Source organism: Phyllostomus hastatus, unplaced genomic scaffold (assembly GCF_019186645.2).
Source record: "Phyllostomus hastatus isolate PE091 unplaced genomic scaffold, TTU_PhHast_1.1 phas_scaffold_21, whole genome shotgun sequence".
Lineage (NCBI taxonomy): Eukaryota > Metazoa > Chordata > Mammalia > Chiroptera > Phyllostomidae > Phyllostomus > Phyllostomus hastatus.
This window is the reverse complement of record NW_025334017.1, coordinates 38554746-38572702: the sequence shown is the minus strand read 5'-3', so window position 1 is coordinate 38572702 and position 17957 is coordinate 38554746. Positions and strand designations below refer to the sequence as shown.

General features: G+C 41.5%; 1 protein-coding gene across 2 annotated transcripts; it reads right to left on the bottom strand.

The window, feature by feature from the left end:
• Nucleotides 1–720: 720 nt before the first annotated feature.
• On the bottom strand, nt 721–16587 carry NTAQ1 (N-terminal glutamine amidase 1). 2 transcript variants are annotated; one of them, XM_045861269.1, is made up of 6 exons: nt 16361–16587; nt 10839–10938; nt 10079–10129; nt 5686–5834; nt 4927–5051; nt 721–1387 (listed from the first exon to the last, which is right to left on the bottom strand). In XM_045861269.1, exons 1-6 carry the CDS (start codon nt 16462–16464, stop codon nt 1278–1280), a joined length of 639 nt encoding a protein of 212 aa, XP_045717225.1. In that variant the 5' UTR covers nt 16465–16587; the 3' UTR covers nt 721–1277. The 2 variants fall into 2 exon arrangements, with proteins under 2 accessions (XP_045717225.1, XP_045717226.1); XM_045861270.1 differs by lacking the exon at nt 16361–16587 and adding an exon at nt 15412–15472.
• Nucleotides 16588–17957: the final 1370 nt, after the last annotated feature.

Genomic DNA, 17957 nt, shown 5'->3' with positions numbered 1-17957 from the left:
CATAGAATGGAGTAAAAAATCAGTTCTTCAACAAATGTTGTTGGGAGATCTAGACAGGTACATGCAAACAATGAAACTAGACCACTACCTTACACTGTACACAAAAATAAACTCAAGATGAATAAAAGACTTAAATAAAAGTCATGACACCATAAAAGTCCTTGAGGAGAACATATGCAGGAAAATGTCAAATATCCCACAAAGCAGCATTTTCACCAATATGTCCCCTAGAACAAGGGGTATAAAGGAAAGAAAAAACAAATGGGACTACATCAAGTTAAAGTTTCTTAATAGGCAGAAAACATCTAAGATCAAAAGCTTAGATATTCTTGTTATAAAAAATTGCTCATTTTTTTAGTAGAATAATGAAGACATGAATGAGAGCTACTGCTATATGCTGGTTTAATGCCAAACATCATTTATTTGTAATTAGATAATTAAAACTAATTTCTAACACATCTTCAAGAAGATTAATAGGAACAACTATAAAGGATACAGGGATAAAACCAAGGTGGGGGTGGAAGCAAGGGAGAGAGGTGGTTTGGTTGGGGTAGTGGGGAGTAGTGGGAAGAAAATGCAGACAACTGTAATTGAACAATAAAATACTTTTTAAAAGAAGAGTAATAAATGTATTTTAAAGCAACAGTTCCCAACTACAACTGAAATATTCTTGGGTATCTCTCAGGTCATCAAAAATGACACACAATCTTTAAAACAAAATTAATTTTAAATCAATTTATTTAAAAAAAACAAAACATATATAAATAGGCTAAATAACACTCAAGCCTGAGAGGGCTACAATTTTTTCAAGAACTTGATAGTCCAAAAAGACTAATACTTATTGCTGATTCAGCTCACAATATCAGCCCTCTTCAGGCAGCAATACAATCACTAGCAAACATCATATGACCACCTCTTGTGGGAATGAGAGAGTCACTGTGCAATGAGCCACAACCCTGCCCTCCAGGAGCTTACAGTGTAGCTGGAGAAAAACAATACATCCAGAACAAATAAAAAGTCCACGCATCTATCACAACAAAAACAATTACTGGCATAAGTCATCATCACATGTTTTAACAAATGTTAGTTGTAGGACTACTTTGGCAAATATACACTACCTCAAGTTTCAACCTGACATATCCAGGAGAAAAGTTTTATTTTTTTGTTCACTCATGTTTCAAATGAATTGAACTCAAAGAGGAAAACACAATTCCAAACCAAATGTACCGTAAAGTTTAGTGTTCATGTCCCAGAATTTCTCCATCCAGACGTCCAGTTCAGCAGTTCTGACTGCCGAAACGATGTACAAATTCAGACAGCGAATAAACGGCTCCCCACCCCACCTCAGGATCCATACTGATAAAATCATTCAGGTTCATTTTGGAATCTAAAAAAATACATGAAAGAAATGTCCACTGAAAGCACAATTTTGGTTTAACAGCAATAAAACAACCCAAAAGACCAAAATTAGGGAAAATTATGCAAACTGATAAGGATTCAGTATTACTTCTGTGGTATTCTTGTTGCAAATGGGTTACCCTGATCTAATCATGACAAAACATCACACAAACCCAAAATGAGGGATACTCTACAAAGTAACTGACTGGTACTCTTCAAAGTTTAAAAGTTAAAAAAGAAAAGGAAGAAAGAAAATGTTACAATTGAAGGAGACCAAGGAGACAGGACAACTAAACATAATACCATGGGTCAGAAAAAAAATCAGTAGGAAAACTTGCAAAATTTAAATAAAGTCTATAAGTTAGTTAATAGTATTATGTCAATTTTTTAATCAATTGTACAATTTTCTTGGTTTCAACAATTATACTATAGTTTACTCAGATATTTGGAATCTGAGTAAAGCATATACAGGAACTTTGCCCTATTTCAGCAAATTCTCTAGAAATCTAAAATTATTTCAAAATAAAAAGTTAAATTAAAAAATGCATGAATAACTAAACTGCCAATTTACAGGAAATTCAGAGGATACAAAAAAGACACAATTAGGAAAATCCAGACTGTTTCTCCCAGACTCAGTTTCTTCAACAAGTAATTATAAGAAAACAAAAAAGAGTTGGAAAAGGAATCTACATATTAAAAAAGACACCCACTCTGGCTGGTGTGGCTCAGTGGATTGAGTGCAGGCCTATGAACCAAAAGGTTGCCAATTTGATGCCCAGTCAGGGCACATGCCTGGGTTGCGGGGCAGGTCCCCAGTTGGGGGTGTGTGAGAGGCAACTGATCAAATGTCTCACACATTGATGTTTCCTCTCCCTCTCTTTCTCCCTCCCTTCCCCTCTCTCTAAAAGTAAATGAATAAAATCTAAAATAAATAAGTAAATAAAAAATAAGGCACTCCTTACAATAAGAAAAAGCTAGATAATCAGCAAAACCAAAAGTTTTGTTGAAGTCATCAGAGAGCCCCGGATGCAAGATGACTAAGGAACCAGAAATAAAGAAAAGACAGGCACCTTCAAGGAGAGATGGAGCAGAAGCTCTTGCTTACCTGGGATGGATGCCACACTCCCTACGTCAGTAAGTAGGTCAGCTAAAATTTTTAACAAATTGCTAAGGAAACCTCAACTACTAAAATATGATAGTATCTGTTTTCTAGGGCATTTAAATATAATTAAATAAAAAATGAGTACTATCTTCAGGTATTTATTATTTAAAAACAAAATGAAAAGCCCTGGCTGGCGTAGCTCAGTGGATTGAGCATGGGCTGCGAACCAAAGTGTCACAGGTTCGATTCCCAGTCAGGGCACATGCCTGGGTTGCAGGCCATGGCCCCCAGCAACCGCACATTGATGTTTCTCTCTCTCTCTCTCCCTCCCTTCCCTCTCTAAAAATAAATAAAATCTTTTAAAAAAATGAAAATTTAAAAACTGCTGAAAGATCAATGTATAGCATTTGTTTACATAACACTGGTCATGGAGCTCAGCTCCAATCAGCCGGTGTTATTGCAACACATCTGAAAGCAGTCAGATGAAAGGTGTATGTGCACAAGATGGGAGAGAAGAGGTCAAATTTGGTGTACTCTGTAAGTCAGCCCAGGACTTGGGAAATGCCCTTAAAAACTGAGTCTTAAGTAGCTGGCGCTGGAACTTAGTCATTAGGGCAAGGCTATAAGACTGTAAATCTCAGCCTCCTTCTTATCAGAAAGAGTTCCTTTCTTTAAAATACACTAAATGCTGAATTGGAAACAGTGGTCCTCCAGACACATGGCCACCGAAATTACTAAATGTTTAGTTTTTCACAATGCACAATACGTACTAAATTTTAAGTCATAAAAGTAATAAATGTAGGGACTGAGTAATGTTGCTATTAAAATACCTAAAATATGCATTAATTTAAGATTTGATATTTTCTTGAAACTTTTTTTAACTTCTTAAAAAAAAAACACTACTAATTAGCTAAAAGTAATTCCCATTTATTCTTACATCGGATGTGTTCCTATGATAAATGCAGGGCTTGAAGTAATTAATTTACCACATGAGAGAACATTACAATGTGATTAAATTATTACATGAGAAACCAGTACGTTTACCACACACTGCAGAGCAGATTCCTTTTAGTTTCAATCTCAAGTTCAGGAGGCCTCTGATGAACTAGTTACATATGCACCAAAAAAGACACTGCCCTCCCCATTAAAAAATCCTCCTCAAGCCTAGTGTGCTGACCCTGCCACTTCCTAGCCATGCACCTTAGGCAAAGGGCTTACCCTTCATGTATTTCAGTTTACAGGTCTATCCAACATGGAAATAAAGCTTGACTCATTGAGTCATGGTGAAAATTAAAATAATATGTTAAAGGGCTGGCACAAAGCCTGAGACAAAATAGCACTTATTACAGGGTAGCAGTCATCAAACCCAAAGGAATGATGCGGTGGTGCTTACTGAACGTCTATGTCGCACAAGGCTCTGAGTTAGTGCTCACATCTAAGAGAAAGGAAGCTGCCGAGACACACTGTCCCAGACCACACCCCCTACAGCACGTTGTCAGAGGCTGAAAGGCAGACCTGTGAAGCTCTCTACTATCCTAGGAGCTGTCCCAATTCTAATGCTGAGTCCAGAAAGCAGGCTGATGAACCAGAAAGCAATTCCAACATAAATTTTTAAAATTAGGAGAGCTTTTCACAGAGAGCCTCAAAGTCAGATTTGAATCCTCTCTTAGTTCACTCTCTTCAAATATGACAAATATATTACTTGCTTCCTGCTGACATCTGAATAGTTCTGTCCCATTTTCCTGGCTGTTGCATGGCTTACAGAGCACTTTCACACAGACAGCAGCCATGTGATGGGATGATCTCACCAATAAATGGCAATGCTGTAAATTACTTTCAACCCTAAATAATGTTTCAACTCATGTGAATGCCAAACAACAGTAACAGAGTGAAGAACCCTTCACCTACTCAAATCTCAAGAAATTATTAATTGGACTGATGCCTAAAAGCATATAAATGAGATGAGTGGTACAACAAAATCTGCTGGATCTCATCTCTTCCTAATGCAGATTTTATTCTAGAGCCAGGGAAATGACGTTCATACATCACAGGATGCACTGCTGATTTTTTCACCATAACACAAAGCCCTACCAGAGCAAGGTACTACCAGTCACACTGTTACATGACACAAGCACACAGATCTGAGAAAGCCCAGTGTCCCCGTGGTAGGTACATCCAATACTCTAGCAAGTGTCATGGCCTAATCCTTAACGCCCTTCCTCTTGCATGAATTCTGATGCCTTCCAGTCCTGCTCTCTGTGTCTCAATTTCTGAATCTAATAAATACACAGAACTATACTTCCTCTCACCTCCTTACCACTCGGGGGTTTTGCCCAAAGAACAATGTGATTTTTGTCCTTGGTGAAGTGAAAATGCTGATCTGCACAGGAACCAAAAACCCCTCTAAAGAAGCATCTTTGGCTCACCTCCAGTTTCGATGCAGGGATATGATGGAGGAGGCTCTCTCCAGTTCCCACTGGAATCTTTCATGTGAGATCGGTCAGAAGCAAAGTTCTTCAAATAAGAATCTGCACGGATTACTCTAAATTTCCTGCAGAGAAAGCAGCATTCATTTATCTCAGAGAGGTTATCACAGTTGAACTTCTAACTCAACCTTTATATAGACCTATTTTCTAAAACATGCACAAAACTATGCAAGTGTTTTTGTACTATTCAGTGATACAAAAATATATGTGCAGCTTATTACCTGTTAAAGAAGCCATCAGAAATGATCTGATGAAATCCAAAACTACAAAGGCACCAAATATACGTGGTTGCCATTTTTTATTCAATTGTGCTTCGGGGGCAAAACACGCTCGTTTCGGGTGCTGCCGTGACAGCCTTCTCATTTTGGCATCAGAAAGCACCCCATTCCCACACCACATACACACACCCAAAAGCAAGAGGATTGGAGAAATCCCCAAAATAACTAAGAAAATATTTGAGATCTTATCACACAAATTTTTAAAAGACTGCCACTGCCAACCTTTTATACATTGGACAGCCTTTAAAACTTTAAAACATTTTGAATCTTCTGTGTAGCATACCATTCTCAAATAGCAACTCAACAGTGATGCGAAGACAAGTAGGCTTTGCAAAACAAATGCAAAAACAAACAAAACAACTTTATTTAATCATCAAAGTCTCACTCCAGAAAGTAGGAAAACTCATCCAACTTTCCTCACCTTCTGAACTGTGGGTGGATGTCCTCATCAGACTTAAAGGCATCTTCCACATAAGCGTCAAAAGGACAGGGAAACGGCAGTACAGTGTCGAGATCATAAATGAAGCTCTGTCCTCCACTTGAAACGTGAAGCAGCACAACATGGTAATCCTAGAAGTAAACATTGCTGAAATTAACCAAGCTGCCTTATGATGCCAAATCCCAAGGCTATATATATAACCCTTATATGAAGAAGTATCCAAAAACCCCCAGAATTTATTTATAAAAAATTGTGTATTTATTATCACACGTTTAAACTTCAGTACCTTCAAAGCACTATTTGATAACAATAAAGCTATAGAAATGTTTTTCCCACTGCTTAAAACAGTTTTTGAACTCGTCAATTTTGATGCCTTTTAGTTTCTGTCATCTTTTGTTTCACCTCTTCCACATCAGCAGAACATTTCCCTTTGAGGACTTTTTCATCCAGGGGGAGATCGAGTGAATAGGGAGGATGGAACAGGGGGTCATGCTGTTTTTAATTAAAAACTGCTGAACACTCAGCACAGTGTGGGCAGATGTGCTCATTAATCACCCATCACGAAATGGGCAAGCATGCTGAATCTTCAAAAAATAATCACTGAGGTAGAACACAGCATCTCACACCACCACCAGCTGGTACACTGATATAGATGGGTTTCTAGAACACTCACCTAGCAGGGGAAGCCTGTGCTACAAACAGCCTATCCTCCAGAAGATAATTACGGTTTTTTTTTTTGGGGGGGTTCTCCCTTGTACATAACATCAAAAACAGATACAAGATGATTACAGCCCTCTTTATAATAGCAAAATAAAGCAAATATAAACCCTGAAAACGACCAAATGTCCAGTGGAAATGTTCATATACATCAAATACCCTTTGACCATGCAATTTTACTTCAAGGAATCTACACTGCAAAAAAATGGCCACACACATACACATATATATAAAGAAAATTTCTGTAGCACTGTTTATAATAGAGGAAATTCAGAAACAATCAAAAGTCCACCAAGAGGGTTATAGTTAATAAATCATGATACAGTCATACCATGGAATACTAATACAGTTGTTAAAAAGATTTTGGTACATTTATGTGGAAAAGAAAAAATGTGCATTATATAGCTGGATGGAAGAAGCAAATTGCAGAATATGTATAAGGTATTTTTTTAAAACTACATGTATGTAGCCCTGGCTGGTGTAGCTCAGTGGATTGAGCGCAGGCTTGTGAACCAAAGGGTCGCCAGTTCAATTCCCAGTCAGGACACATGCCTGGGTTGCGGGCCAGGTCCCCAGTTGGGGGAACGTGAGGGGCAACCACATACTGATGTTTCTCTCCCTCTCTCCCTCCCTTCCCCTCTCTCTAAAAAATAAATAAATAAAATCTTAAAAAAAAAAACTACATGTATGTAACGACACAATGTGCATTCAGAAGTAAATATGCATGCATATGATTACAGAGAAAAATGTCTGTAAATATATCCTCCACACTATTAACAAAGGGGACTATTTGAGGTTAGCCTGGAGAGGGAAAGAAGGGCTTTAACTTGTTTTATACTATCTATGTAGTTAAAAGAAAGAAAAATGTTTGTTTTGGGTTTTTGTTTAACTCACTTGTAACCATTAAGGAGTAAAGAGAGCTCTGTGTGCACAACTCAGTGGCAGAGTGTATGTGAATCGCACTCTCACTCCCAGCCCCCTGGGCACTGCTGAAGGGGATGTCAGGGCAGTTATCAAGAAATGAGGGCAGCCTGGTGCTTTGAGTTCCTTAGAACAAAACACTGTCACCGAGAACACTGTGAGATAAAAAGTTCCATCAGATTAGTATAACGTTATAACACTATCTTATGTTTCTAGTACTTCAGAGCTTACAAAGCACTTTCTCAGCTGTTATTTCATTTCCCTCTGGGTGGTGGGAAAGATAACTCATTGAGGCTAGAGGTGTTGTACCATCAGAGCCTAAAGTGCTTCCTCCGGCTCCAATTCCATCTTAGTAAAGCAGAAATAGCATCAGAAATGGATGCTTATTCCCTGTACTCCCCTTAATGCACCTGACCCTCCAGATATAAATGAAGAGCAGCTCCCCTACAACAGCCCAGTTCCTTCCCCTGGGCTCATTCACATTATTCCCCTCCATCTACAGCAATCTTCTCCACCACTCTCTCCATATCCATCATTCAAGCTCCGACTCAAATGCATTCTTCCCTTTAAGTCCGTTTCCAAATGTTTCTTGCCTGACATCTTCTAACTCACATTATAGTTTTTTTTGCAGTACATACTCCCTACTATTTATGAGAAACTGTGCTGTTGAAATACAGTTACAAAGATGGGAAAGATAGCTCCTCACTCTCAAGGAGTTCCCAGAGAAGTGAATGGGAAACACAAGTCAACTGCTGCAATAGAGTGAGGATGAGATAGAATGAAGGAGGCAGGAGAGCATGCAGGTAAGGGCATTCTGAAGTTGGCTCGCCTATTCAAACCTTAACCCTTCCACTTACAGCCTCAGTTTCCTCTTTTATAAAATGGAGGTAATTACAGCATTCACCTTGAAGTGTACTGGGGGAATTAATATATTGTGTATATAAATATCTTTTTAAAAACCAACAACAACAATAATAAAAAAAAACAGATGAGATGGGAGACCAATAGCCAAGGAGTTTCACTGAGGAAGGACTACTACCACTAAATTTTGCCTGAAAGGAAGAATTTTCCAGGAAGGAGATACAATTTGTGAAAAGGCATAAACAACAAATATCCACAGCCTTCGAGTTAGTTCAGGTCCACATTCCTACATATCAGATGGCAGATAAACTTGAAAGTAGGCCTCAACTTGGAATCGCCTTCACAACAGAGATGCACAGCCAGAGGAGGCAGATTAAAGTAGTCGCCTCACTTTCTGAGTTGGGTTCAGTGTTTGCCCAGATGCCAAGGAAGACCCAGTGGGGCTAGAATGGGTCTGCTCCTTGGGATCTGGTGTCTCTACTCATTCAGGGAAGCCTACCAACTTCCCACAAGAGTAAAACAATGAGGCAAGGACAAATGTGCCAGAGGGTATGGAAGGCTTCCTGCAACAAGGTTCCCCACACTGAGCTGCCATGAGATTTATGTAAGGGGGACATGACCACAGGTCCTTGCCCTGTGAGTTTCCCTAAGATGGGAAGCAAGGCCATGACTCAAAATTGGCTGAACACTGGCCAGTAGCTTAGCTGATTGATCTCAATGCGCCACCAGGGTTGCAGGCTTGATTCCCAGTCAGGGAACATCCAAGATTCAACACCTCTTTCTCTCTCTCTCTCTCTCTCTCTCTGAAAACAATAAACAAACAAACAAACATTTTAAAAAATCAGCTGAGTGGTTCAGCAATGAGGATGGCTTCCTCATAGGGCAGATGGAAAGTCTGCAGCAGGAATTAGTTATCTAGTGTTGCTAACAGTAGCTAATGCTTCTTGAGCACCAGTACACACAGCCCATCAGTGGGAGACTGGGGCTCAACCCCAGTGTGCCTGACTCTAAGCCCATGCTCCCAACCCAACACTGCTGGTTTGGGGCTTTAATGTCAGAGCAGCACATCACCTGCTGGTGAAAGAAGCAAGAATGTGAGCTCCATGAAGCCAAGGATTTAGCCTATTTTGTGCCTGGCATACAACAGGTACCCAATACATATATGTTAAATAAACCAATAAAGTCAATTCAAATGATATTCTAGATTATCAGAAACTAGATGTTTGTTACATTATCATGAATGGAGTTTTTCTTTTACTTTTTCTTCGTGTTTACTAGTACAAACATTTCTGTTCTGCAGGGGGCCAGGCGAGGGTGACACACGCATGTGTACTGGAAAGGACCTAGCCTAAGACCCAGTTCTGCCACTGATCAGCTAGAGGACCTTGAGCTACTCACTTTGCCTTTCTGGGCTTACCTCTTCACCTGAAAAATGAAGGGGCTGCAGTAGATCTGTGTTCTTCCAATGCTAGTCATGTTTACTCAGGAGTTTGCAAAAAAACTAATTCCTAAACCCTTTTCTAGATCAACTAAATCAGAAACTTGTATTTTTAACATAGTCTCCAGATAATTCTCAGGTACAGCTGGACTAGATATTACTAAAGTTCTTTCCAGCACTAAAAGGATAACAGTCAGGGAGATCACAAATAAATTGCCACAATTTAAAATCATTCCTGTAATCATTTCAAAATTAAAATAAACATGCCTATAAGTGCTTCTACCTTAGGCCAAATAACATCTATTCTCAAGAGCCAGTTTAGAGCTATTATAGCCTTCCTCTACTGCCCTGTCATTTCTGCTCTGCCGAAACATAAAGACCACTCAGGGTTCACAGTAGTCATAATGCATCAGAAGTGCCCTGGGTTGACCATCTTACCCAGATCACAGGTCCATCTCCAGGTCTTGCCTGCTGTTTCCAGATAGGTATCTACAAAAACAATAAATTTTGTAAGCCACAGTTTCAGCAAAACTACTACTAAATTCTTTAAAGCAATATATACATGAAAAATAAAATATTTCTAAGCAACTAAAAATCAAGGTGAAAGAACGAATGGGTAAGAAATCCGAATACTTCTAAATGTCCTCAAAAATGAAAAAGCAAAAATTAATTATATGATAGTCTTTGGAGAGTAAAAAGACACCTGAACTGGGAATCAGAAGGCCTGGCAGGTTCCAGTCTTGCTTTCCCATTTAATTATTCATGAAACCTCCCAAGTCTCTGTTTTCTCATCTACAAAACTGAGATAGCTGCCTGAAACTTTCATGTTTCACAGGGTTCCCATTAGGAGCAAATAAGGTGGTCCTTGCAAACATGCTTTATAAAATATGATGGGTCCTTTTTTTTTAAATACTTCGTATGAGTTTACTATAGTTCTACTCTATTTAAACTCCTAAAGAAAGGGGTTTAATCTGCGTGAACATACCATCCCATAGTTCCCGACCTACAAGTGAGGGACTAGGCTCTCCTAACCGAACTGTGTACCCTGGAAGGAAAAAAAAAAATCTCATCCAAAAACAAACTTGAAAATGTTGCCGTATTTATAAAACACATTTGAAAACAGCACTAAACCCATGCTATCTTTAGCTTCGGATACCCTAAATTTCTTTTTTCTTTGTGCACTCACTCACCAACTTACCATCTTCCTCTCATTAGATATGAAGACAGCATAACATTCTTCTAAAGGATACTGGTCATGGTTTTTGATGTATTCACAGAGCTTCCAAATATTTTCTTCACTGAAACAGAGTTGAGTTTTGTTTAATCAATACAATTAAGCAAAAACGCTCCATGTCTTTCAAATCTGAACAAAAGAGTGATGATGACGCAAAACTGTTGGAAGAGACCTTAAACACCATCTCATCTAATGACTGGCTAACATTTGAACCTCCCCCAAAACATCCCCAACAAGCTGTTATCCAACTTATACTGTATGTGGACCCCTCTGCAGACACAGAGCTCATTACCTTCCCCAACAATGCCTGCATATGGATAAAAATATTTTTATATATGATAAAAATGGCACATCAACATTCTGTAAGCTCTGGGCTCAGGAACGTGAAATACAGCTGGAATTCCAACTGAGCCACTTAAACATACGAAGCTTTGAACACCCTGACCTCTCTGAGTGTCTGTTTTTCTCATCTGTAAAAAAAGACATAATCACATATTATAAACACTCAATACATCTTAGTAACACTGGTTTCCTGCTCCCCTAAGGAATGGGGCAAGGTGAGTGTTTGGGATAGGAGGGCTCCTGAGTAGAAAGGGTCAAGGCAGTTATGTGATATGTTCAGGAATACTTTTGCAGGAATCCCTGTAAGTGTGATTCCCCAAACCCCTCTGGTACAGAGGCAGTCCTGACTTTCAGGACGTTCTTTTCCATAATGAATTGAAATCCATCTTCCCATACCTCCACCCCAGATAAAGTCCCCTTCTATACGAGAGGCCTTTAGCTATCTGAAGCAGTGGTCAGAACTGCCTAAGTAAAGTAATGTTCAGTGCCACACTAGTAGCCACAGCCACACTCCCGCACAGGCAAGCAGTCACTGCTGGGAGTACTCAACAGCTCAGCCCCTGCACTCCTCTTCCTAGTAGGCCATATGGTATACCTTTGCCCAAAATGAGCTACACCAACACTCTGCTCACACACATGCTCAATCTGTCAAAGCCTAATTTCCTGCCACCTACACCATGTTACCTGAAAATGAAGCAAGGCACAAACGGCATTGAGGACTGTCACCATTTTATGGAAATAAACACTTTCAATCCACAAGCATTGTTGCTGTCTACCTAGCTCAATGTTCCATACAACTATACTTAAAGTACCAAAGTTGAATTTTTGTATTTTTCTCCTATAATTTTGTTTCTCTCTAAAATACCTAAGAAACCTGATGGAAAAAGTAGTGGTAGAGGTCACAACAGGAGATTACTACTTCCCCATTTGTTATAGAGCAAACAAATGTACTATTTCTGCTCACACCCCCCAAGACATCTAAGGGATCTACTAGGTCTAACCCCAAAAGTATGCTTTCTGTTGCCCTGGCTGGGTGGCTCAGTTAGTTGGAGCATCGTCCCATACACCAAAAGGTTCTGGGTTCAATTCCCAGTCAGGGCACATATTTAGGCTGCAGGTTTGATCCCTGGTGGAGGCACATACAGGAGGCAGCCAATCGGTGTTTCTCTCTCCCTCTCTCTTCCTTCCTCTCTCTCTCTAAAAAAAAAAAATCAATAAACATAACATCAGGTCAGTATTTTTAAAAAGTGTGCTGTCTTCAAATTTACTACCTGAGATAAATCCCTAGTCTCTTGACACTTTGCTGTGATTATGCAGTGTCAGCAGTAAGTCTTTAAAATGCAGTTTAATTGTGATGAGATGGTAGAATCTAAAAAAAAAAAAAAGTTTATAATCACACACACAGAAAACTATATCCCTTTCAAAAAATATACTGTTTCAATGGGATATATAATATGAAGTATCTAACATTTTTAAAACCTAGATGTTCTAGGCTAAGTTTTGAGACAACATTTGTCTGTCTTGCCTATGACATTTTGCAGAGTTGACCACAAAAATTTTCAAGAGCCTGTGATGTACAAAACACTATGTGAAATGCTTGGAAGATATGATAATTAGAGCTCACAGACAGTGAGAGTAGACATACAGATCCATATATAAGCAAGCATCCAAGGCCATAGAAGATGCATAAAGAAGCACAGAAGAGGGACTCACGCCCTGGCCTGGTAGTTCAGTTCGTTAGAGCACAGTCCTGATAAACCAAGCTTGCAGGTTTGATCACTGGTCAGAGCACATGTAAAAAGCAACTGATGAATGCATAAATAAATGGAATAAGAAACCGTTGTCTGTCTCTCTCTTTCTCTCTCTCTCTCAAATCAATCAATCAATCAATTTTTTTAAAAAAAAGGGAACTACTAATTTTAAGGGATAAGGGAAGATGGAGATACAGGTCAGTTGTTTTTTTGTTGTTGTTGTTGTTCCCCTATACCTCACCCCAAGGATGGGGATAGAATTAATGCAAAAAGTTCACAAATCCATAGGTAACATAAGCACTATTGGTAGGCTGAATGCACATATGCTTTGAACATATTGGGCCTATTTTTTCAAATATATGTGACTGTTACACAAGAAAAACAAGTCTACACATGAGAGAGACTGAATTTGTAGTCCCTATTTTCCTCCCAAGAGTAAGATTAATATCATGTAGGAAGGTCTCATGAAACTTTTTACGTTAATAAAAGAGAGGGCCTGTATACTTGGAAACACTGGGAGTCAGTTGGAATAGAAGGAATCCCAGATTTGATTTGAGTCCTGGAACCCATTTAACTGGTTTTTAAAAAGCAGGAAATGATGATGATAATGCTTCAAACTGTCAGTTGATTATTTTGGCAGCAGAAAAGCTAACAAAGCAGGATTAGAGCCAAGATTCTGGAAGGGTTACTGGTGATGGGCTAAAGTCAGAGAAGGATGCAGGAAGGAAAAAATGCTCTACCACTCACACAATGCCACACAAATACTGGCCATCACTGTTATCATTAAACTGGGTCTTGAAAGATGAAGTAACATCTATAGAAACAGACACATTTATTTCAAGTTAGAAAAATCCACAGGAGCAAAGGCAGTAAGGTGCATCTACCTGATGTGTTCAGACAGGGTAAAGCACTGGTTCTCACTCAGAAGCGATTTGGCCCCCCCCAGGGGACATTTGACAATGTCTGGAGACATTTTTGGTGGTCACAAACTGGGAGAGGGAGCTATAAGACTCTAGTGAGTATAGACTGGGGATGCTGCTATATACATCTTGCAATGGATAAGACAGCTGCTACAACAAAGAATCAACATGCTCAAAATACCAGCAGAGCCAAGGTTGAGAAACCCTACAGAACAGATAAGGCAGGCCCAAAATGAGGTTGGAGAAACAGACGGTGAACAGATCTTAGTAGGCATGTTATGCTCAGGAGATAGACTTTATTGCCTGTGCCTGTATTCCTCGCAATGTGATCGAGGGACTCAGGCTATTCCTCTGTGCTGCTCACACATCCAGACTCTGGGGTGGGACCCTAACAGCTGCACGTTTTACAAAAGCTCCCAGGTGATCCTCCAGCACATTCAAATTCAGAATGGCAGTGAGCAGTGTGACGCCAGCTAAAGTTAGAGACCTTAGGGGATAGGGAATTGCTGGGCAGAGGGGCCTGGTAGGGAAAACTGGAACAGGCCCCCAGCTAGCCAAGGAGGGTCTGGCTCATGGCTGAAGGAACTGAAAGATGATCTGTTGAAGAGACATTCACCTCCTACCACACTCCCACCGAATCGCTCCACTACACTGAGCCAGTCTCCTTGTTATTCCTAGAATATCCACAGAATACCTCCTTCCCAGAGCCTTCACCCCTGCTGTTCCTCGCCTGCCTGGAATGATGTCCCACCAGTTATCTGTGAAGTTCCTGCCCTCTTTTTCTTCAGATTTCTCAAATATCACTTTAGCAACAATGTCTTCCTTCAATATCCTAATATAAAATAGTAAGTCTCCATCTCTGGTCTGGTTTTACTTGTCTCATAGCAATTAACACCATCCAGATGTGGTTTACTTATTTTTGTCTGCTTTCCCACAAGCAAACATAAAAACCACGAGGAACACTGTCTATTTTGTTCACTGCTATATCCCTAGGGCCTAGAATCCTGCATTACACGCTCTAAGTGCCTAGTAAACATTTATTGGATGGATGGATGAATGAATAAGTAAAACCACTGGATGGGCGATAAGGACAAAAATAGGATTTAGGTGAGAGGCAGGGCAGAAATAAAGTGCAATAGTTATGCATGGACGCCAGCATTACCGAGATTCCAGTTTCAGGACTACCTACCACTTGCTAGATCTGTCGTCTGGGGCAGATAACAGGCTTCTCTGAGGCCCATCTTTTCATATTAAAAACTAAGAAAATGCCCTGGCTGGCATAGCTCAGTGGATTGAGTGTGGGCTGCGAACCAAAGTGTCGCAGGTTCAATTCCCAGCCAGGGCACATGCCTGGGTTGCAGGCCATGACCCCCAGCAACTGCACATTGATGTTTCTCTCTCTCTCTTTCTCCCTCCCTTCCTTCTCTGAGAATAAATAAATAAAATCTTTAAAAACAAAAACTAAGAAAATGATAATAAATAGAACCCGTGTCCTAGGCATGGATGGAAGAACATGGCACTCACTGGGCATGACATGCAGTCAGAGCTGAACAAACGGTTAAGCTCTTGGTGACACCGGGTTGGTAACCAGCTGAAGGAGGGAGAGGCAGTTTCAGATGGCCCCGAGGTTTCACAATCGCGCAGCGACTGAAGTGGGCAGAAGTCATCACCCAGGCAAGGGGAGGTGGGTGTGGGAGTACAAAGGGCCAGGGTGGGAGTGGCGATTCAGCCCCAGAGGCGGCCTAGGGCAGGGGCACAGCGTGTGGAGTCCAGGCCAGACCCGGCGTGCAAGTCCCATTCCTTCGCTCACAAGCTACGTGGCCTTAAATAAATTACTTCAGGGGTCTTACCTTTAAAATGGGGGAGGAACACAACGGTACCTACCTCCTGGGGTAAATATGGGGCGTCAATGAATTCGGTTACATAAACCATTCCGGCACACAGCAAGTGCTATGTAAGTATAACCATCATTACGTGACAACATGGTGATTGTGATCACGGTTTTTGGTCCGAGAAGGTCTGATCTGAACTCCCGGCTGCTATTAACTGGATGACCCTGGGAAAGTTACTGTGACATCTCTGTGCCCCCATCCTCTTACAAAATTAAAACAACCTTCACATCAGTGTGAGACCACACAGGGTCTGGCAGAGTCATTTTCAAACGGCCCTCTGCGTTCCACCCTCCGCTTCCAACTCCCCTTCCCGGCGCCCGAAACACCGAGATCCGCCAAGGAACGTCCCAGCGAAAAGCGCGAAGCTGAAGTAATGCGACGCCGACCCTACCATTCCCGGTAAAATCCGCCCTACCTCACCCCCATTCAATGACCAGGCTCTAGGGAGATTAGGGCTGCCATTCCCGCTCCCTCCTCCCGCCAAACCGGAAAACCCGCCAGTCGGTGCCCAGAGCACCCCGGGAAGGGGCCGGGAAGAGGCGGGGCCCCGCTGCGACGCCGCCGCGCCCGCGCCCCCTCACCAGTAGCAGCTGTTGTAGACACAGGCTTCCCGCGGCGGGCTGGCCGGCTGGTAGTGGGCCGCTGCGGCTGCGACCGAGACGGCGGGGACATCCTCTTCCTCCATGGTGGCTCGGACCGCGGCACCGGCCTGAGGCGGACTGACTGGACCAGCCCGCGGGCGGGCTTCGGGAAAGAGCTAGCGTACAGCGGCACGGCGCTCGTACTCTCGGGATAAAGTGGGCGGAGTCCGAGGCCGCGGGTGCTGTTCCCTAGCGGTGGATCCTGGGATGGGTAGGCGGAGCCGGGGCGGGGCGGGAAGCTCAGTTTACCCGCGCTGGACCAGGGCGGGCCGTTGGGTGGAGCTAGAGGTTGATGGGCGGGCCCAGGACGGTACTCATCGTGGAAGGTGGGAATGCTGGCTCCAGTGGGCGGAGTCTGGGTGGATGCTGGGGCTGGTTCTGGGAGGGTGGAGCCAGGGCAAAGAGGGCGCCTCGCGGGTGGAGGGAGCGGCGTGAGTTCGGAGCGAGGAAAACTGCGGAATTCTGGATAGGTGGAGCCCGGCAGGTGGGAGGAGCCTGAGCTGGGACAGGCAGCGCTGGTTCGGAGTGGGGCGGGGCTGGGGATGCTGGCGGCAGAAACTCGTGTATGAAAAGCGAAGCTTTAGCACCTTGAACCTAGAGACCGCGGGACCCAGGAGTTGGGGGCGGGGGGCGTAATTTTATAAACGTCTGCATCAAGGACGGCTTTAGACAGGGATGTAACCCTAAAATTTCACCGTAGTGTGTCTTTTTTTAAAGAAAAATAAAGAATTGTATATATTGTCTCAGAGATACATGGATTTTTTTTTAAAGTGTTAATAGGCCTCTTCGTACCCATTTTGTGTTAATTATGTATTCATTATTTGCTGGCAGTGTGGAAGGAAAGATGCCAAATTGTTAAAACAGGGTTTATCTTTGGTGGAAAATATATTTACACAGATGTGAAAATATATTATAAATATATATTATGTTATAAATATAATATATCAACACAAATATATTGCACAGATGTGAAAGGAGAGATTCAGGAAGTCTATAGCACATAACATTGAGGATTAAAAACAAAAGGAGGGTTTTTTTTTCATTGAAAAGGGGTATTTATAATGCCCAGTATTAAAAGCCAAAAGAACAAAGAAGAGATAATCCCATTGCTTGGCACCAAATAGTTGTTGGCTATTTTGGAAATAGCCAACAACCATTTTGCTCTATCAAAGATTATCCTCAATCTATAAAGGACAAGAAAAATAGCAGTAAGAGGAAATTAAAGTCAAGATAAGTTCAGTGGTAGAAAGCCCCAAGATGCCTTAAATGGGTTAAAAATCTTCAGACCCGGATGAGCTATATCCCAGGATACTGAAAGTGCTTTAGGTTATGACTCTAAAGCCTCCCTTATGGATCTTAGAAAACATTTTGGAGGAGATGACATAAGACTAAATATAAACACTTGCTGTCTTGAGTGTCATAAAAGGAAAAAATGTGTTCCAGACACTATACCTGGTGAACTCCATGCCTATTTCCAGGATGGTCTGTGACCACGAAGAAAGGTAATTTATTCAGGGGCCTTTAGTGGTTTCACAGC

Excerpts from the sequence above, each read along its gene's own strand:
- NTAQ1 (XM_045861269.1), bottom strand. The coding sequence starts at position 16,464 with ATGGAGGAAGAGGATGTCCCCGCCGTCTCGGTCGCAGCCGCAGCGGCC. Across the intron at positions 10,130-10,838 it reads TATCTAATGAGAGGAAGATG|ATACCTATCTGGAAACAGCA; the intron begins GTAAGTTGGTGA and ends TTGTTTTTGTAG. Across the intron at positions 5,052-5,685 it reads ATCCACCCACAGTTCAGAAG|GAAATTTAGAGTAATCCGTG; the intron begins GTGAGGAAAGTT and ends CTTTCTCTGCAG.